The 18,218-nt window shown below is 45.6% G+C and overlaps 1 protein-coding gene across 2 annotated transcripts in view; it reads left to right on the plus strand.

Moving 5' to 3' along the window:
• The window catches only part of NYX (nyctalopin), a 72,314-nt gene extending 54,397 nt beyond the window's left edge, over positions 1–17,917 (plus strand). Inside the window, exon 3 of one of the 2 annotated variants that reach the window (XR_007474840.1) lies at positions 16,379–16,483. Coding sequence is in view for 1 of the 2 variants with exons in the window: in XM_004281363.3 (XP_004281411.1) it covers positions 16,379–17,790 (1,412 nt within the window). In the remaining variant the exon portion in view is untranslated. Of the gene's footprint in view, positions 1–16,378 lie in introns of both variants that reach the window. The other variant, XM_004281363.3, reaches the window with a different exon arrangement.
• Positions 17,918–18,218: the final 301 nt, after the last annotated feature.

Below are 18,218 nucleotides of genomic sequence, written 5' to 3' on the forward strand. Positions count from 1 at the left end.
TCTACCCAAGAAGTGTGGGCTTCAGGTGGCTTCCATGAAAGCTGTACCTGGACACCAATACTTCTGATTAGGTTTCACTGAATGTGCGATCATGGGGGAGGGTACAGAGAGTTAAAGAAAACAGCAGGTCGGGGCGGCGGGGTGGTGTTTTTGTTTGTTTTAAAAACAAAACTCCCGAGCCAAATATATGAAATAAACTCTTGGTGGTTTTCTTATTCTAATTTCAGATATGAATTCATTGATGTAATTACCAAAAACTATAGTGGTTTTCTAATCACATTATTTTAAGCTCAAGAGATACGGGAACATATGTATATGTATAACTGATTCACTTTGTTATAAAGCAGAAACTAACACACCATTGTAAAGCAATTATACTCCAATAAAGATGTAAAAAAAAAATCCCTTAAAGAAATCATCTTCCTAAAGGAGGAAGACGACATGAAAAATATCATGTTGGAATTATGTAACTATGGACGTTTAGGAATTTTTTCCAAGTTTTTTGGTCCTATTGTTATATGGGTTTTCATATAACAAGAAGACTCATCCCCAATTTTTTTCCACACCTCTACAGCTCCAGGTGTTCCAACCCAACAGAGATAGCCCAAGGAAAAATCCCTTGTTAAGTTCTGCAGTAAGCAATTTACACAGACTCTGTTCTTCTGACCCTCAGGTGAATGTATAATTATTTGAGGTTATAACGACCCACATAATAGACCTCTCTATGCCATGCTGGCAGAGAAAATGTTACCAGATAAGTCTAAGAATGGTAGTAATAGAATTTTCTTATTCTTTAATTCCACCTTTTCAAAAAGTAGAACTTGCTGTATTCAAGGAATCAACAGGTACACACTGTACCTTCAGTACACTCTAGGGATATCATGAGAGAGATAATTGCATACCCTTTGTCCTTGAGAAACTTACATTCTTTAATGGCCGGCTCAATAAGTAAATGAGCAAAAAAAAATTGGAACAAGGCTCAGGGAACAGTATGGATAAATAGGACATGACTTCCTAGCTGCAGGAGTCTCCAAAGGATAGAGGTTGACATTTATATAATTACAAACAGTCAGCTCCTTGCCATTTCTCCTACCTAGAAAGGATATGAAGTTTGATTGACTCATTGGGACAGAATGTTTGCTTCGAAGAGCCAACATTATTTTAATTCTGTACCCAAAGCTGTCCCGTTCCTCACAGAAAGCAGACAGTATTCATAGCCTGCATGCTGCCAAACAGGAACTGTCCCTGCTGCAGAGACCCGAAATACAGACAGGCTTCTTGTGACAAATTGGAGAGCTGAGCGGTGACATCATTTGCTAACAATAGATGCACTTAAAATTAATGACCATCTCCACATCCCCTGGCGCTTTCATTTAAAATGCACTCAGCAGCACAGACAATATTACTCTGACTACAAGTCACAAGGATTGCAGACAACGTGTTCCCGAGAAGCAGGCAGGGATAGGACTCTACCACCCCAGCTAGAGAAAAATGACTGAATCAGCCTGACAAAACAAGATCATGGTGGAATCAGAGGTGGCTCGTAGCAGGGTAAATCTAGGGCAAAACTGAAACAGAAATTCTCCACAGGAGAGTCTCCTGGAAATGCCTCTCCTCTCCCCCCTCCCCCATGGCAACCCCTTCAGGGTCTTCCTGCTGTCCACAATATCCCACTTCCTTGTCTTGCTTTACAGGGGTCTTCACCCTCGGCTTGCTCTAAACCATGAGTCTTTAATGAGGGCCAGGGTTTGGGGCTTATTTGCCTCCTGTCTCTAGAGTCTTACTGTAAGTTCTTTTTTTTTTTTTTACTGTAAGTTCTTAATGAGGGTTTGCTTGTTGAATGGGTGAAGCTGTCCAGATTAGAACCATGACAATACTTGATAAAGGTCTTGCATTAAAAAAAATATATATATATATATAAAACTCTTCAAATCCAATCATAAGACAACCCAATTTTTAAAAATTGGCAAACATTTTTGAATAGCTGTTTCATCAAGGAAGATATGCAAAATGCTAATAAGCATATGAAAAGATGCTCCACATCAGTAGTCATTGGAGGAATGCAAATCCAAAGCACAATGAGATGCCACCTCACACCCACTAGGATGGCTAGTCAAAAAGACCATAGCAGTTGTTGGTGAGGATGTGAAGCGACTGGGACTCCCCAGCTGGTGGGAATGCAAAACGGCACGGCCCCCGTGGAGAACTGTTTAGCAGTTTCTTGAGTCGGTCAACATATATTTACCATATGAGCCAGCAATCCCACTCCTAGATAAATGGGAAATGAAAACACATGTCCACAAAAAGACTTGCGCCCAAGTCCTTAGTCACTATAGGTGACTTTAGTCACTTTAGTCAGCTTTAGTCACAATAGGTGAAAACTGGAAGCAATCCAAATGTCCATCAGCAGGTGACTGAATACGCAAATGGCGGTACAGCCATACGACGGAACACTGCTCAGCAATAATAAGGAATCAACTGATCTTCGGAGCAACATTGATGAATCTCACAAACACAATGTTGACTGAAAAAACCGTTTTATTTCATTTACATGAAGTTCTAGAACAGGCAAGACTATACTTCGGAAACTGTTTCCTGGAGCAGAGGATGGGGAGGGGACTGCTGTCAAAGGGGCCTGAGAGGGCTTCCCTGGTGGCGCAGTGGTTGAGAGTCCGCCTGCCGATGCAGGGGACACGGGTTCGTGCCCCGGTCCGGGAAGATCCCACGTGCCGTGGAGCGGCTGGGCCCGTGAGCCATGGCCGCTGAGCCTGCGCGTCCGGAGCCTGTGCTCCGCAACGGGAGAGGCCACAACAGTGAGAGGCCCACGTACCGCAAAAAAAAAAAAAAAAAAGGTGCCTGAGGAAACTTTCTGGGTAGTAGGAATATTCTAAATTGTGATTGGGGTGGGGGTTATGTGGGTGTATATGTTTGTTATACTTTCTGAACTACGTACACTTAAAATGGATATGTTTTATCGTAAGTAAATTATACCTGAATCAACTTGACTTTAAAGAAAAAAAGGAAGGTTGTAGGGAGAGAGCAGCTGCACCCCAAAGAGAACAAATCCCTCGTTATTGAGAGCCAGGCACTGTGGAGAGCTGGGCAGTATGTGGGTGAGTTTCATCAACGTCATTACATAGATAAGTCGCTCCTTCCTTTTGATTGCCAAGTAGTTTTCCCTTGCCTGGGTGTACTGGTTTGTTTATCCATTACTCTATCGTTGAGCACTTAAGTTGTTTCCAGTTTGGAGCAGTTGTATTTAGACCTGGAGGACTTTCTGGGGCCTAGTGTTCTCCTCCTCAGATGGGACAGCTCTCCACCTCGAGATCCACAGGGCCTGCGAGGCCGTCAGCAGACCACCCCTCTGAAGACCAACTGATTTCTCCACCCCCGCCACCATGATTCACATTGGCCAGCAAAGCTGCAGTGTGAATCCATGAGCCTTTCTTTTCTGTCACAGAAGATACCTGCATGATGTGAGAAGCAAGTTCTGGGATCACTGTGAGATGAGAGGCCATGGAATGGTCTCCCTCACTGCATTTCTGCTTCCCTTAGCCCATTTGGTTCTGAAAATCCAGCACTGGGGCTTGGTCTGAGGAGTAATTGGGATAGCATTTACCGAGGGTGGGAGGGGAATGACTTGTAGAGCCAAAGTGGCTGAAGAGATTTTGCTGAAATCAGAAAATGGACCACATTTTCCCTTGCTATTTTGGCTTCGTGAGGCACAAGTTCTTTGAAAACAATGAGGATGAAGAAACACTTCAAACTCAGCCTGTGGTTGGAAACTCCATGAGTAACTCTTTTCCTAGCAAACCTCAAGGGGCAAAAGCATATACTGGAAACGCTGTGGACCTACGGAGAAATCCCTCAGCTGGTCTGCATTAAGACATCATTCCAAAAAAAATATAATTAAAAAAAAGACATCATTGTGCGGGCATCCGAGCCCGGCCATCGCCGCCTGCCTCCCTGCAGCTCGGGGGCTGGCCAGTATACTGGACCAGAATACAAAGGCAGGGACCCATTTCTGGTATTTGCCCCAATTCAGGGACACCTTGTACCTTTTTTGTTGTTGTTTGAAGTAAAATTCACATAACAAAAGATTAACCATTAACCAGTTTAAAGCGTACAATTCGGTGGCATTTAGTATATTCACAATGTTGTGCATAGATCCCCTCTATCTCGTTCCAAGACATTTTCACATCCCAAAAGGAAACCCGGTACCTATTAAGCAGTCACTACTCTATTCTTTCCGTCAGCCCCAGGCAACCACTAATCCACTTTCTTTCTCCATGATTTGCCTATTCTGGATACATCATATAAGTGGAATCACATGTGGCCTTGTGTGTCTGGCTGCTTTCCCCTAGCATAATGTTTTTGAGGTTCAGCCACGTTGTAGCATGTGTCAGTACTTCATTCCTTTTTACGGCAGATTAATATTCCACCGTGTAGCTAGACCATGTTTTGTTTATCCATTTACCTGTTGTTGAACATTTGTTGCTTCCATCTTTGGGCTATTGTGAATAGTGCCTTATGGACGCTTGCGTACAAGTATTTGTTAGAACACCCACTTTCGCCTAGGAGTGGAATTGCTGGGGCATGCAATAACTATGTTACACCCTGTAGTGTTTGATACCACACAGACGAATCCCATCTTTGTAAAGTTGGTCCACCTAGACGCCTGTTTTTTTTGGGGGGGATTGGATTTTCTTTTTTTATTTCTTTTATTTTTGGCTGTGTTGGGTCTTCATTGCTGCGCACAGGCTTTCTCTAGTTGCGGTGAGCGGGGGCTACTCTTTGTTTTGGGGCGCAGGCTTCTCATTGCAGTGGCTTCTCTTGTTGTGGAGCACGGGCTCTAGGCACGCAGGCCTCAGTAGTTGTGGCACAGGGGCTCAGTAGCTGTGGCTCATGGGCTCTAGAGTTCAGGCTCAGTAGTTGTGGCGCATGGGCTTAGTTGCTCTGAATCATTCCGGGAGCAGGGCTTGAACCTGTGTCCCCTGCGTTGGCAGGCGGATTCTTAACCACTGCACCACCAGGGAAGCCCGACCCTTGGTTTTTGACTTGGGCTATATATTGGAATTCCCTGTGGAACTTTTTAGAGTACCGATGCCTGCTTCCACACCTGAAGATTCTGATGTAATCTGTCTGGTGAGTTGTGAGTTGGTTAAAAGCTCCTTAGGTGATTCTAATGTGCAGCCCAGGTAGAGAACCATTCTAGATTCTTCCTTTGTAGTTTACTTGTAGTAATAACTTCAGTATTCTGACATCTGGTATTTTGCTTTCCACTCTGGGGCAGATATTCACATGGTCCTTGAAGTACTGGTCCCTTGGTGAGATTTAATCTTGTGACAACAGTGGCTCATGGAATCTGCTGTTAGCTTGGCCCAATGCTTTCACAGCTGTTTCAAGTATTACAAGTCATTTGTTCCTCATAATTGTCCACCTATTACAGATGAGGAAACTGAGAAACAAAAGAAAAAAAAAAACAACAAAAAAAGCAGTATGAGAGAGCAGGGGGGAAAAGGCAGTGTCATCAGAGTTTACGAGAGATTTAACGTGAGAGGCTGCACCCTCAGGAGGAGTGTTTCCAGACCAAATGCTCTGGAATGCCCCACATGTGAATCCTGGAGCTATGACAGAGGCAGGCTGAGCTGAGGCCCATCCTGCTGAATTTCTCATCTTCCCCTCCCTACCTCAGGCTGGGAATAAAAGCACTGAAGCCTTTTCAGATTTCCACATGGAGCCTTCCCAAAAATTCTGATGGGAGAAAATAAATTGCTAAGGAACTGCCAATGAGTTTGACTTTCTCTTCTCACAACCTGGGATCTTTATTTTAATTGGTAAATGTTTTTTTGGCCAAGGGATTCCCACGGAACTCAGCTCTGGACAGCCAAAGAGATTTGTCTTTGGAATGATCCCTTCTGATTCCAGGAGAGGCCGCTTTTCATTTGAATTTGGAAAAATTGGGGATGGCCTAAACAATTTTTGATTCCATTTTCTATATTTCCTGCCAATGAATGGCAAAGAGCTTCCTTTTGGTTGAGGGGGTGCTGCCTGGTCTCGAATTTGAGTCGTTTTCTCTTTCAAGGTGAGGAGTTCATGAGGTTCTCAGGGAAAGGGGGAGGGGCCGGAAGGAGGAGATGGTACCCAAGGGATTACGGGAACCTGTCTTACTTAGGACGTTGCTCAGGAATCTCACTGCAAAGCCATAGAACCCGCTCCAGGTCACTGAAGACGAGAAAGGGTTTATTCAGGGGTGCTAGGTGTTCCCAGGCTTCCTGGTTGGAGGTCCACTGCCTGGAGCAATGCCTAAATCAGGTAGTGGGGCAGTTCCAGCAAAGACCCCATGGCCACCACCACTGGCGGACACACCTGACCGTTCACAGGCATCCTGCTGGGTGCTGGGTGCCTGAAATTCCACCATGGGAGCCTGGAAGCCAGATGCCCTCTGCCACCATCCTGGCCAGAAAATGGTTTCTGCCTGACGCCTACTTCTGATAGGCAAAGCTAGGTCACATGCCTGGGCCCTAACTGCAAGGGAAGTTGAGAAAAGAGAGTTTCTGGCTTCTGTGTTGAGGAGGCAGGACTTACAATGTAGGAAATTCCCTAAATGTATGAACACTACTTAAAAGGAGCTGGGTAGCCGGAAAAGGCATCAAATGTCCACTACAAGCAGAGGTGGTTTGGTTGCAAGGAACAGAAATCCACTGGTCTGCCCAGATGTTTTGAGTGGGTTTCTGAAATGGAAGCAGGGAAATGTCACAGAAATAGCTATAGCAGGGCCTTATGGGAACTAAAGGGAGCTTTCCACTGTCCCTTATCTCCTTTTCTGTGATTCTCATGGCCAATCTACTCCTCTCTCTGCACACCAGTTTCCTTACCTTGCCTTTGGCTCCCACTCCCTGATGACTTTGACCTGTACATGGCTTTGGTACAAACCCCAGCCCCAATGCTATATAGCAGTTGGTGCTCACATGATCTCGCTGCCTGTTCCATGTTCACAGGGAAGGAATGAATCTGATTGGCTCTGCTTAGGTCAAAGGTTCACCTGGGCTTCTCTGGTGGCGCAGTGGTTGAGAGTCTGCCTGCCGATGCAGGGGACACGCGTTCGTGCCCCGGTCCGGGAAGATCCCACATGCCGCGGAGCGGCTGGGCCCGTGAGCTATGGCCGCTGGGCCTGCGCGTCCGGAGCCTGCGCTCCGCAACGGGAGAGGCCACAACAGTGAGAGGCCCGCGTACCGCAAAAAAAAACCCAAAAATGTTCACCTGCAGTCCAAACAGCTGTGGCTTGGAGGAGGCTGCAGAGAAATATGGGGTTTTGAGTGGGGTATTTTTTCTTAGACGTGGTGCTTGGCAACAGCTGCTGTCCAACTGTGGAAAATGAGAGCCAGAAGGGCCCTCCAAGGTCAGGAAGTGCAGGCTCTTCAGTTCACAGTTAAAGAAACAGAAGCTCAGAAAGGCTAGGGTTGGGGGGTGGGGGATAGTACAGTACAGTGGAAAGACAGAAATCAAAGGTTGATGGTGTTTAACCACCCTGAACCTGAGTTTCCTCTTTTTGTGAGTAGAAGAGAAGAATACTTACATTGCAGGGTTGTCATTAAACGGAATAATATATAGAGCAAGCTTTGGCCCGAGCAAATACTTATTAAAAGTTGGTTGTTATAAGAGCAAAAGAAACCCATAAACTGTGGTTAATTTGAATAGCATTAGACATGCTTATATCACCTGGACAACATATGGTACCATACTTCCCAAACTCTGCCCTGTGCATATTGGCTGTCTTTGGGGGTGGAATACGTCTGCAGGCCACGTTCTGTTGAGCTCCCAGAGCCACTTCCAGCAGCTCTGTTCTGGGACTGCATGTACATGTAATCGTATAGTATGTACTCATGTGTCAGCTCTCTTTTGCTCACTGTAATGTTTTTGTTGTGTCAATAGTTTGTTCCTTTTTATTGCTGAGTGGTATTCTACTGTATGGCTATATTGTAATTTATTTCTCTGCTGTTGAGTAATTTCCTGTTTTGGTCTATTCTGAATAAGCCACAGTGAACTTTCTTGTACAGTCTTCATGTGGACATTTTTTTTTCATTTCTCTTGGGTAAATACCTAGGAATGGAATTGCTGAATCATAGTCATATGTTTAGCTTTAATAGATACTGTCAAAGTTTCCCCAAGTTATTGAACTATTTTCCACTCACATCAACAATGTAAGAGAATCCCGTTGTTCTATATCCTCACCAGTATGTAGGGTTGTCAGCCATTCTAGTGAGTGTGTAGGGAAATCTCACTGTAGTTTTAATTTGCACTTCCCAAATGGCTAATTATGTAAAGCACCTTCTCTTGTGCTTAATGGCTACTTAATATTTTCTTTTGTAAAGTGTTCAGGTCTTCTGCTCATTTTTATTTAGTTTGTCTTTTCATTATTCTTCATTTGTAGGAGTAGTTTTTATATTCTGTATACAAGTCATACACACATACAGGCACACACACAAATGGTATCTTTTTAAAAAAATAGCTTTATTGAGATATAATTGGCATATAACAAATTAAGCATATTTAAAGTGTTCCCTCATGAAACCATCAGCACAATTGAGATAATGAACATATCCCACATCCATCACCCCCAAAGTTCATGCCCCTTTATAATCCTTCCCTTCTGCCCCTCCCTGCCCCCCCCATCCATCCCCAGGCAACCACTGATCTTTCTGTTACTATAGACTAATTTGCAGTTTCTAGAATTTTTTGTAAATGGAATCATACAGTATGTGCTCTTTTTTGTCTGGCTTCTTTCATTCAGCAGAATTATCTTGAGAGTCATCCATGTTATATGTATCAATAATCCATTCCTTTTTATCACTGAGTAGTATTCCATTGTATGCATATATCATAATTTGTTTACCCATTCAACTCTTTTTTAAAAAAATATATCTTAGAAGTCTTTCCATGTTATACAAATAGATCCATCTCCTTTTTATTTATTTATTTATACATTTATTTATTTATTTATTTATGGCTGTGTTGGGTCTTTGTTGCTGTGCGCGGGCTTTCTCTAGTTGCGGCGAGCGGGGGCTACTCTTCGTTGCGGTGCGCGGGCTTCTCATTGCGGTGGCTTCTCTTGTTGTGGAGCACGGGCTCTAGGCGTTCGGGCTTCAGTAGTTGTGGCTCACGGGCTCTAGAGTGCAGGCTCAGTAGTTGTGGCTCACGGGCTTAGTTGCTCCACGGCATGTGGGATCTTCCCGGACCATGGATTGAACCTGTGTCTTCTGCATTGGCAGGCAGATTGTTAACCACTGTGCCACCAGGGAAGTCCCCCCATTGAACTCTTGATGGGTGTTGGTGTTATTTCCAGTTTTGGGTTATTCTGAATAAAGCTGCTGTGAACATTCATGCCCAAGCCTTTTGTATGGACGTGTGCTTTTATTTCCCTACAAGTAGAATGGGTCAATCATAAGGCAGGCGTATGATTAACTTTTAAAGAAACTGCCACATTGTTTCCAACATGGTTGCACCATTTGACATTCCTACCAGCAGTGTAAGAGAGTTCCAGTTATTCTATATGCTCTCCAACACTTGGTGTGGTCAGTCTTTCTAATTTTAGTCATTCTAATAGGTGACTATTTTAATTTGCATTTCCCTAACAACTAATAATGTTGACCATCTTTTCATGTGTTTGTCTCCTGTATATCTTTTTTGGTAAAGTGTTTCTTCTAATATTTTGCCCATTTATTAATTGGGTGATTTATTTATTTATAGTTTATTATTTAATAATATTATCAAATAAGTTTATTTATAAAATTATATTATTTGAATATTATTATTTAATAAATTATTTATAATTTTTTAAAAAAATTATTTATAATTTGTTGCCTGTTTTCTTATTATTGAGTTTTGAGAGTTCTTTATACATTTTGAATACAAGTCATTTATGAGATATATACAGAGAAAATACACAGATATTTTCTCACAGTCTGTGGCTTGTTTTTTCATTCTCTCAAGTGTCTTTCAAAGATGAGAACTTTAAAATTTTGATGAATCTAATTTATTACTTTTTTCCTTTATGGTAATGCTTTTTTTTTCCCCTAAGAAATCTTTGCCTACTGCTAGGTCACAAAGATATTCTCCTGTGTTATCTTCAAGAAGCTTTATAGTTTTAGCTTTTACATTTAGGTCTTTGGTCCATCTAAAATGAGTTTTTGTGTATGCTGTGAGGTAGGGGTTGAGATTCTTTTTTATTTTCTAGGGATTGCAATATGCATCTTTAATTTATCATGGTCTACTTTTTTTCCCCCATGGAAAAACCCTCTTGTGTATTTGATTAAACAAAAATAAAATAAGCTACATAGGAACAATTTTAAAGTCCAAAGAGACACCAACTTTGTTTGAAGGCTGCAGTAGCTGATGCAGCATCTCCTTGCTACCTTTCCCAGCCTTCTCTGTGGACCAGAGCGATACATTCAGAAGCCTGTTAGCTAACACAGGAGTTTTTGAACACTTTCCCATTGGTTCTTCACCTGCTCATTGTCTGTCATGCCTGAGGCCTGCAGTATATCATTTAAGATTTAAAAGTAAAAATCTGGGGTGGGGGGAACCCACCCCAAACAAAAACCCACCTTAAAGGTTTGGGGAAAAGCCTTTGCTTCCCCATTCTTCACTTAATTGACAAGATCCACACCACCGCTGCAATGCCCATTCTTAAAAGCATCAAGAGGCAGTCAGCACCCAGATGGGCTTGCGGCATGGTTTCTGTGGCCCACGCAGTTATGCTGGTGGTGCATATCCCTTACATCAAGTCTGTATCGTGGTCTACTTTGAATTAGTCTTATACAGTTTCATGTGTAACACGAGATCCTTATGAGTACAATTTAGTTTACCCTTCTTCTCATTCTTTATGCTATTGTCATATTTTTCATTTACATATGTTATAAATTCCACAACACATTATTATTTTTGCTTTCAACAGTCACTTGTCTGTTAAGTAATTAAGGTCTTTTATATTTAGTGGCATATTTGCCATTTCCATTGCTCTTCATTCCTTCCTGTAGATCTGACTTTCATCTAGTGTCATTTTCCTTCAAGCTAAACAATGTCTTCATCTCTTGTTGTGCAGAAGATCGGGTGGAGATGCATTTTCTCAGATTTTGTTAACCTGAAAGCATCTCTACTGTACTTCATTTCTGAAGATATTTCCATTGGATATAGAATTCTGGGTTGCCAGATTTTGCTTTTGTTTCAGCAGCTTATAAGACATAATTCTATTGTCTTATGCCCTCCACTGTTTCTGGTACGAAATCAGTCATCACTTTTTTTTTTTTTTTTTGCGGTACGCGGGCCTCTCACTGTTGTGGCCTCTCCCGTTGCGGAGCACAGGCTCCGGACGCACAGGCTCAGAGGCCATGGCTCGCGGGCCCAGCCGCTCCGCGGCATGTGGGATCTTCCCGGACCGGGGCACGAACCCGTGTCCCCTGCATCGGCAGGCGGACTCTCAACCACTGCGCCACCAGGGAAGCCCCAGTCATCACTTTTTAATTGACGTTTACTCTATGTAATGTGTCTTTTTTCTTTGGATGCCTTAAAGAATTTTCTTTCTACTTTAGTTTTCAGCAGTTTGACTGTGATGTGCCTAGATAATACGTGTGTGTGTGCGCATGTGTGATATTAGTTGGGGTTTGCTGAGCTTTGTGTTTTTAATCAAATTTTGGAAATTGTCTTCAATTATTTTTTTGCCATAGTCTCTTTTCTCCTCTGGGGCTCCAAATACATGCATGTGTCTAATTGGTTGATATTGTCCTATAGGTTATTGAAGCTCTGATCATATTTTTTCCAATCTTTTTTCTCCCTGAGCTTCATTTTGGGTAATTTCTATTGACTTCTTTCAAATTCGTGAATATTTATTCCGTTGTGTCTAGTCTGCTGTTTTTCTTATTCAATGATTTTTTAAAAAAATTTCAGATATGGTATTATTTCAGTACTAAGATTTCTACTTGGTTCATATTCACAGTTTCCATACCTTTTTTTTTAATCGACCCATACTTCTAAAATTCACATTCCCCATGTCCTCATGCATTATATCCATCTTTTCCTATAAATTCCTAAACATAATTATAATAAATCCTTGTTTTGTAATTCTAACATCTGGGCTGTCACTGTGTCTACTCCTGTTAACTATTTGTTTTCCTCTTGAGCAATGTCGTGTTTTGCTGCTTCTTCACATATCTACTATTATTTGATTGTATAGCAGATATTGTGGTTATAGAAACTCTAGATCCTCTTATCTTCCTTTGAAGAGTGTTGAATTTCCTTCTGGCCTTCAGCTAAACTACTGGCAGATCCCCTTGATACAGGGGAAGCTTGGTTTCAGTCTTTGTTAGGGAAGGCCTAGTTCCGTTTTACCCTTTGCCCTGGGAAATGGTCTTTATTCCTGAGGTGTGGCCCTCCGGGGTTTCAATGGAAAGGTCGAGGTATTTTATAAGAGCTTCTAACTAGGTGGACTCTGAACTCTTAATCTGCTTTCCATTACTGGGAAATTGCTGAAATCTCTGTTTAGTTCTTTTGGAGTTCTGTTCTTGGCTTCTTGGACTCACTCCATATACATGCACTTTAGGACTCAAACAAGGATCTAAGCAGAGCTTGTGTGCAAATTTTGTGGCTCCCTCTTTCCTATGGTTTCCCTCCTCAATTTCCAGCCACTGTTGCTGCTATACACTCTGACCTCTAATTTCTCAGCCCAGTAAGACTCTTGCTTTCTGCTTGAGCTCTACTGCCCATGTGCAGTGTGGACTTGAAAATGCCCTGAGAGGAAAAGCCTGTTAAATGTGCCTCTCACTTAGTTTGCTTCTTTTCATTTAAGGGTCGTATCTACTCTGGTGGCCTGTTTAGGTTTCTCTCCAGTGCCTTCAAGTGATTTTTTAAAAAATTTAAGTACAGTTGATTCACAGTGTTGTGTTCAAATGATTTTTTAAAAATATCTTTCCAGAGTTGACACTAGCAATCAGCAGAAATGTTAGTCTGATCAAGCTACTCTGCCATTATTGCAAGCAGAACTCACCCAAATATGTTATTATTCTTTAATTTAATTAATTAATTAATTGGCGGCACCTCATAGCATGGGGGATCTTAGTTCACCGACCAGGGATTGAACTCGCGCCCCCTGCAGTGGAAGTGCAGAGTCTTAATCACTGGACCGTCAGGGAAGTCCCTATGTTATTATTTTTTTAAATTTTGTTTTGGGGACTTTCCTGGTGGCGCAGTGGTTAAGAATCCGCCTGCCAATGCAGGGGTCACGGGTTCGAGCCCTGGTCCGGGAAGATCCCACGTGCTGCGGAGCAACTAAGCCAGTGTGCCATAACTACTGAGCCTCTGCTCTAGAGCCTGCGTGCCACAACTACTGAAGCCCGCGCGCCTAGAGCCCGTGCTCCGCAATGAGAAGCCACCGCAATGAGAAGCCCGTGCACAGCAACAAAGACCCAACACAGGCATAAATAAATAAATAAAAATTTTGCTTTGGTGCCCTGTTTTTCTGGCTCACTAGGCATATACTTAGTCTTCATATTGGGTAAACCAATACTGGAGTTTGGTTGTCTGTTCTGAGAATTTACTTGATTTAATTTAAATTTCACTGAATAGTCCAGTAAATTAGTTATTGTTCCTAATGGCTCTCAGAGTTTCAGAGGCTGAAAATAGGTCTCTAATAGTGACATCTTGAGTGTTTAAAGTTAAAAAAAAACCCACTTTAATCTATTTTGTGAAATAGGTAATACATTCACATGGCTCAAAATGTACAAGGTAAAAAGATATACAATAAAAAGCTTCACCCCCACCCCTCTTGCATGTATTAAAAAAAAAAAAACTGGCAGCCGAAGAGCCCAAACTTTGATCTCTTGCGTTATGCAAGCAAATTGGTTGTATGCTGTCTGTCATAATCCCACGAATTCCTTAACAAAATTTTAAAAATAAATGACATCCCCCAGCAGGGATTGTTACAGAGGAAGACTTCAATTCTATTTAATTCTGCAAATACTTACTGAGCCATACAGTGTGCCTGGAACAATATTAGCTATTGTGGAGCAGAAACATGAGTCATATGGTTGAGAGTGCACTTCCCTTAATTAGAAAGGAGAAGAGAGTAGAATGAAGGATTATTTGTAAGGAAATCTGAAGCCTCTGCTTGACCCAGTTGGAAGAGTTAATAGAATAAGGTTCTGCCTCTGTCCAGCTGATGCCTGGAGTTAAGGTTACATTCTTGGCCCTGTCGCTCTAACAGGGTGTCTGTCTGTCCCGCCCAGCAGCTGCCCCGTTTACAGCCACGCCCAGCACAGGGTCCAAGAACCTTGCTGGAAGCTTGGTGTCTAGTTCACAGTTCTTAGGGAGAGGGAAAAGCTAAGTCTCTGGAATATCAGAATTTTGAACTAGCTACAGTTTACAACTGAAGGGTTCCTCAAAGGGCTGAGTGTTCTCCAGCCAAGTCTGAAAGGGCTGAATCCCCTTCCTAGAAACTGAGAAAAACATGAGTGTCCATAACAGATGTACTGAAAAGACATTGGAAGCTGAGCAAACCTACAGAGGCAGCAGCGAGCATGTCTATTGATACACACTCCTCGTGGGGCCACACCTTCAGGTTCCCACCAGGGCTTGGATAGGCAAGGCAGCATAACGTGTACACAGTGGGAGGGACTGCACGGTAGCCAGGGTGTTTGCTGGAATTTGGGAGTACTGTCGAGGACAGGTAGAAATTATAAATAGCAGTGGTCAGGTTTTACATCTGGGTACCTTTGCGCCTCTGCAGGAATTTCAGACGGAGCACATTCCACCTGCCAGCTGCTCCTGGCCAGAAAATAAAACTTGTGCCTCTTCCATCCTGCCTTTTCCAATGGAACTGAAGATGGGGCTTGGGACTTCTGGCTACCATACAGAAGCAGGCCATGCCATTCTGCTTTCCTGCAGGTGGCAAGCCACCTGGAGGGCTTTGGAAGGCTTTATCTGATCCTCCATTCAAATGCTCAGAACAAAATTAATTTATAAGCACCAGTCCTTCCCCTGAGGATGGAAAAAAGGCTCTAGAGAGTGAAGACTGGTGAATGGAATTAACCACACAGTGTCCACAAGTAATTTCTGAGATGTGTAAGAAGGTCATCGATAGTTTATTTAGTATGCTGTCCTTATGGCTTAATTATAGTGACTGTTAAAGAAAAAAAAAAGATTGATAGGCTTTACTTTCATTCCCAACCTGTTTCCTAATTCTCCCTTCTTAATGAGGCTTAATTTGCTCAGTGGGGGTTTTCAAAAATTGAATTATTATTTTTTTAAAAAATTTATTTAATTAATTTATTTTTGGCTGTGCTGGGCCTTCGTTGCTGCGCGCGGGCTTTCTCTAGTTGTGATGAGCCGGGGCTACTCTTTGTTGCGATGCGCAGGCTTCTCATTGCGGTGGCTTCTCTTGTTGCAGACCACGGGGTCTAGGGTGCGCAGGCTTCAGCAGTTGTGGCACACAGGCTCAGCAGTTGTGGCACACAGGCTCAGTAGTTGTGGCGCACAGGCTTAGTTGCTGCACAGCATGTGGGATCTTCCCGGACCAGGGCTCGTACCCGTGTCTCTTGCATTGGCAGGTGGATTCTTAACCACTGCACCACCAGGGAAGCCCTCAAAAATTGAATTCTTACGGTGGGAGGGAATAGAGCAGCACCAATAGAAATATAATGCAAGCCACACATGTTTAAATTCTCTAAGCAGCCCAATAAAAAAGGTGAAAAGAAACTATCGACGTTGATTTTAATATTTTCGCTAACCCAATATATCTAAAATATCGTTTCAACATGTAAGCAATATAAAAATTATTGATGAGATAGTTTACCTTTTTTTGGTACTAAGTCCTTGGGATCTGGTGTGTATTTTACACTGCGAGCACACCTCAGTTCAGGCTACTCACATTTCAAATGCTCAACAGCCCCATGTGCATGGGGGCTAGGTACTAGGCAGCACAAGGCTAGAGCGTAGGCCACAGTGATGCCCTCCAGGTCCCTCTATGCATGCAGACAACAGGCCCTGTAGGTCGCGGTCTAGGAGAGCACAAGCCATGATACAGGTGGTGGGAAGCGGGATTTAGGATTGGGTCAGGTGCCTGGATTCCAGCTGAGTTTTGCTGATGAACAGAACTTGAGAGCAAAGGCGAAGGGCGTGATGGGTGGGGAAACCTGAGTAAGGTCTGGGAGGCGGAACGAGGCCCTTTGGAGGACAGGGCTCTGCGGGACGTTTGAGAACTTGGTGGATGGCCGCATCCTACCACGCTTACGGGTAGGATTGGACCTGGGGCGATCCTGTGGCTGACAGTTGTTCCTTTTTTGTCTTTTCTCCTCCCTCCCCTCTCCCCCGTCCCCGCCCCCGCCAGCGGTGGTCCTCGGCCTGCCCAGCGCCCGGGCCGCCGAGGACGCCTGCGCGAGTGCCTGCCCGGCCGCCTGCGTCTGCAGCAGCGTGGAGCGCGGCTGCTCGGTGCGCTGCGACCGCGCGGGCCTCTTGCGGGTGCCGGCCGAGTTCCCGTGCGAGGCGGCCTCCATCGACCTGGACCGCAATGGCCTGCGCTTCCTGGGCGAGCGGGCCTTCGGCACGCTGCCGTCGCTGCGCCGCCTGTCGCTGCGCCACAACAACCTGTCCTTCATCACGCCTGGCGCCTTCAAGGGCCTGCCGCGTCTGGCCGAGCTGCGCCTGGCGCACAACGGCGATCTGCGCTACCTGCATGCGCGCACCTTCGCCGCACTCGGCCGCCTGCGGCGCCTTGACCTGGCCGCCTGCCGCCTCTTCAGCGTGCCCGAGCGCCTCCTGGCCGAGCTGCCCGCCCTGCGCGAGCTCGCCGCCTTCGACAACCTGTTCCGCCGCGTGCCTGGCGCTCTGCGCGGCCTAGCCAACTTGACGCATGCGTACCTGGAGCGCAGCCGCATCGAGGCCGTGGCCTCCAGCTCGCTGCTGGGTCTGCGTCGCCTGCGGTCGCTCAGCCTGCAGGCCAACCGCGTCCGCGCCGTGCACGGCGGCGCCTTCCGCGACTGCGGCGCCCTGGAGCATCTGCTGCTCAACGACAACCTGCTGGCCGCGCTGCCGGCCGACGCCTTCCTCGGCCTCCGCCGCCTGCGCACGCTCAACCTGGGCGGCAACGCGCTGGGCCGCGTGGCGCACGCCTGGTTCGCCGAGCTGGCTGAGCTCGAGCTGCTCTACTTGGACCGCAACCGCATCGCCTTCGTGGAAGAGGGCGCCTTCCAGAACCTCTCGGGCCTCCTGGCCCTGCATCTCAACGGCAACCATCTCACCGTGCTCGCCTGGGCAGCCTTCCAGCCCGGCTTCTTCCTGGGCCGCCTCTTCCTCTTCCGCAACCCGTGGCGCTGCGACTGTCGCCTGGAGTGGCTGCGGGACTGGATGGAGAGCTTTGGGCGCGCCGCCGACGTGCCGTGCGCCTCCCCGGGCTCCGTGGCCGGCCTGGACCTCCGCCAGGTGGCCTTTGGGCGTTCCGCCGACGGCCTCTGTGTGGACCCCGAGGAGCTGAACTTCACCGCGTCCAGTCCAGGTCCGTCCCCAGAGCCAGCAGCCACCACAGTGAGCAGGTTCAGCAGCCTCCTCTCCAAGCTACTGGCCCCGAGGGCCCCGGTGGCGGAGGCGGCCAATACCACTGAGGGGCCGGTCAACGCCTCGCTGTCTGACAGCCTTTCCTCCCGGGGCGTGGGCAGCTCGGGCCACAAGACACCGTTTCTCCTGGGCTCTGGTCTTCTGCTCAGCGTGGCCCAGCACGTGGTGTTTGTCCTCCAGATGGACTGACTGTGCCACCTTGGGGTGGCCCGGATTGCCTTGCCAGGCAAGGGAGTTTAGTTAACTGGGCTTGATGGTGGTTGGTGTGGGGAGAGGGGAACAGGATGGGGGCGGGGGTGAAAATTACAGCGGAGGGTGGAAGGAACAGTTTGCCTCCAGAGATGGCCCTGGGAAGAGGAGGACCCTGGGAAATGCCATGTGTGGGAGGGGGGAGATTATGGATTTCTGCTCCTGTCACATGGGCATAATTGGAAAAGAAGCAAGAAGGAACATGTGCCTTCTGGTGAGAAGACTAGGAATTGGAAGTTTCTAGGGCTACAGGGCTCCACTCCCATCCCTTCCCCCCATCTTCCAGGAAACTGGGCCTGCATGCCTGAATTAGAGTTAATCCATTGGCTGAGTACTAAAAACCGTGCCAATTCTCCTGGTGGGGAAAC

This window comes from Orcinus orca, chromosome X (genome assembly GCF_937001465.1).
Source record: "Orcinus orca chromosome X, mOrcOrc1.1, whole genome shotgun sequence".
NCBI lineage: Eukaryota > Metazoa > Chordata > Mammalia > Artiodactyla > Delphinidae > Orcinus > Orcinus orca.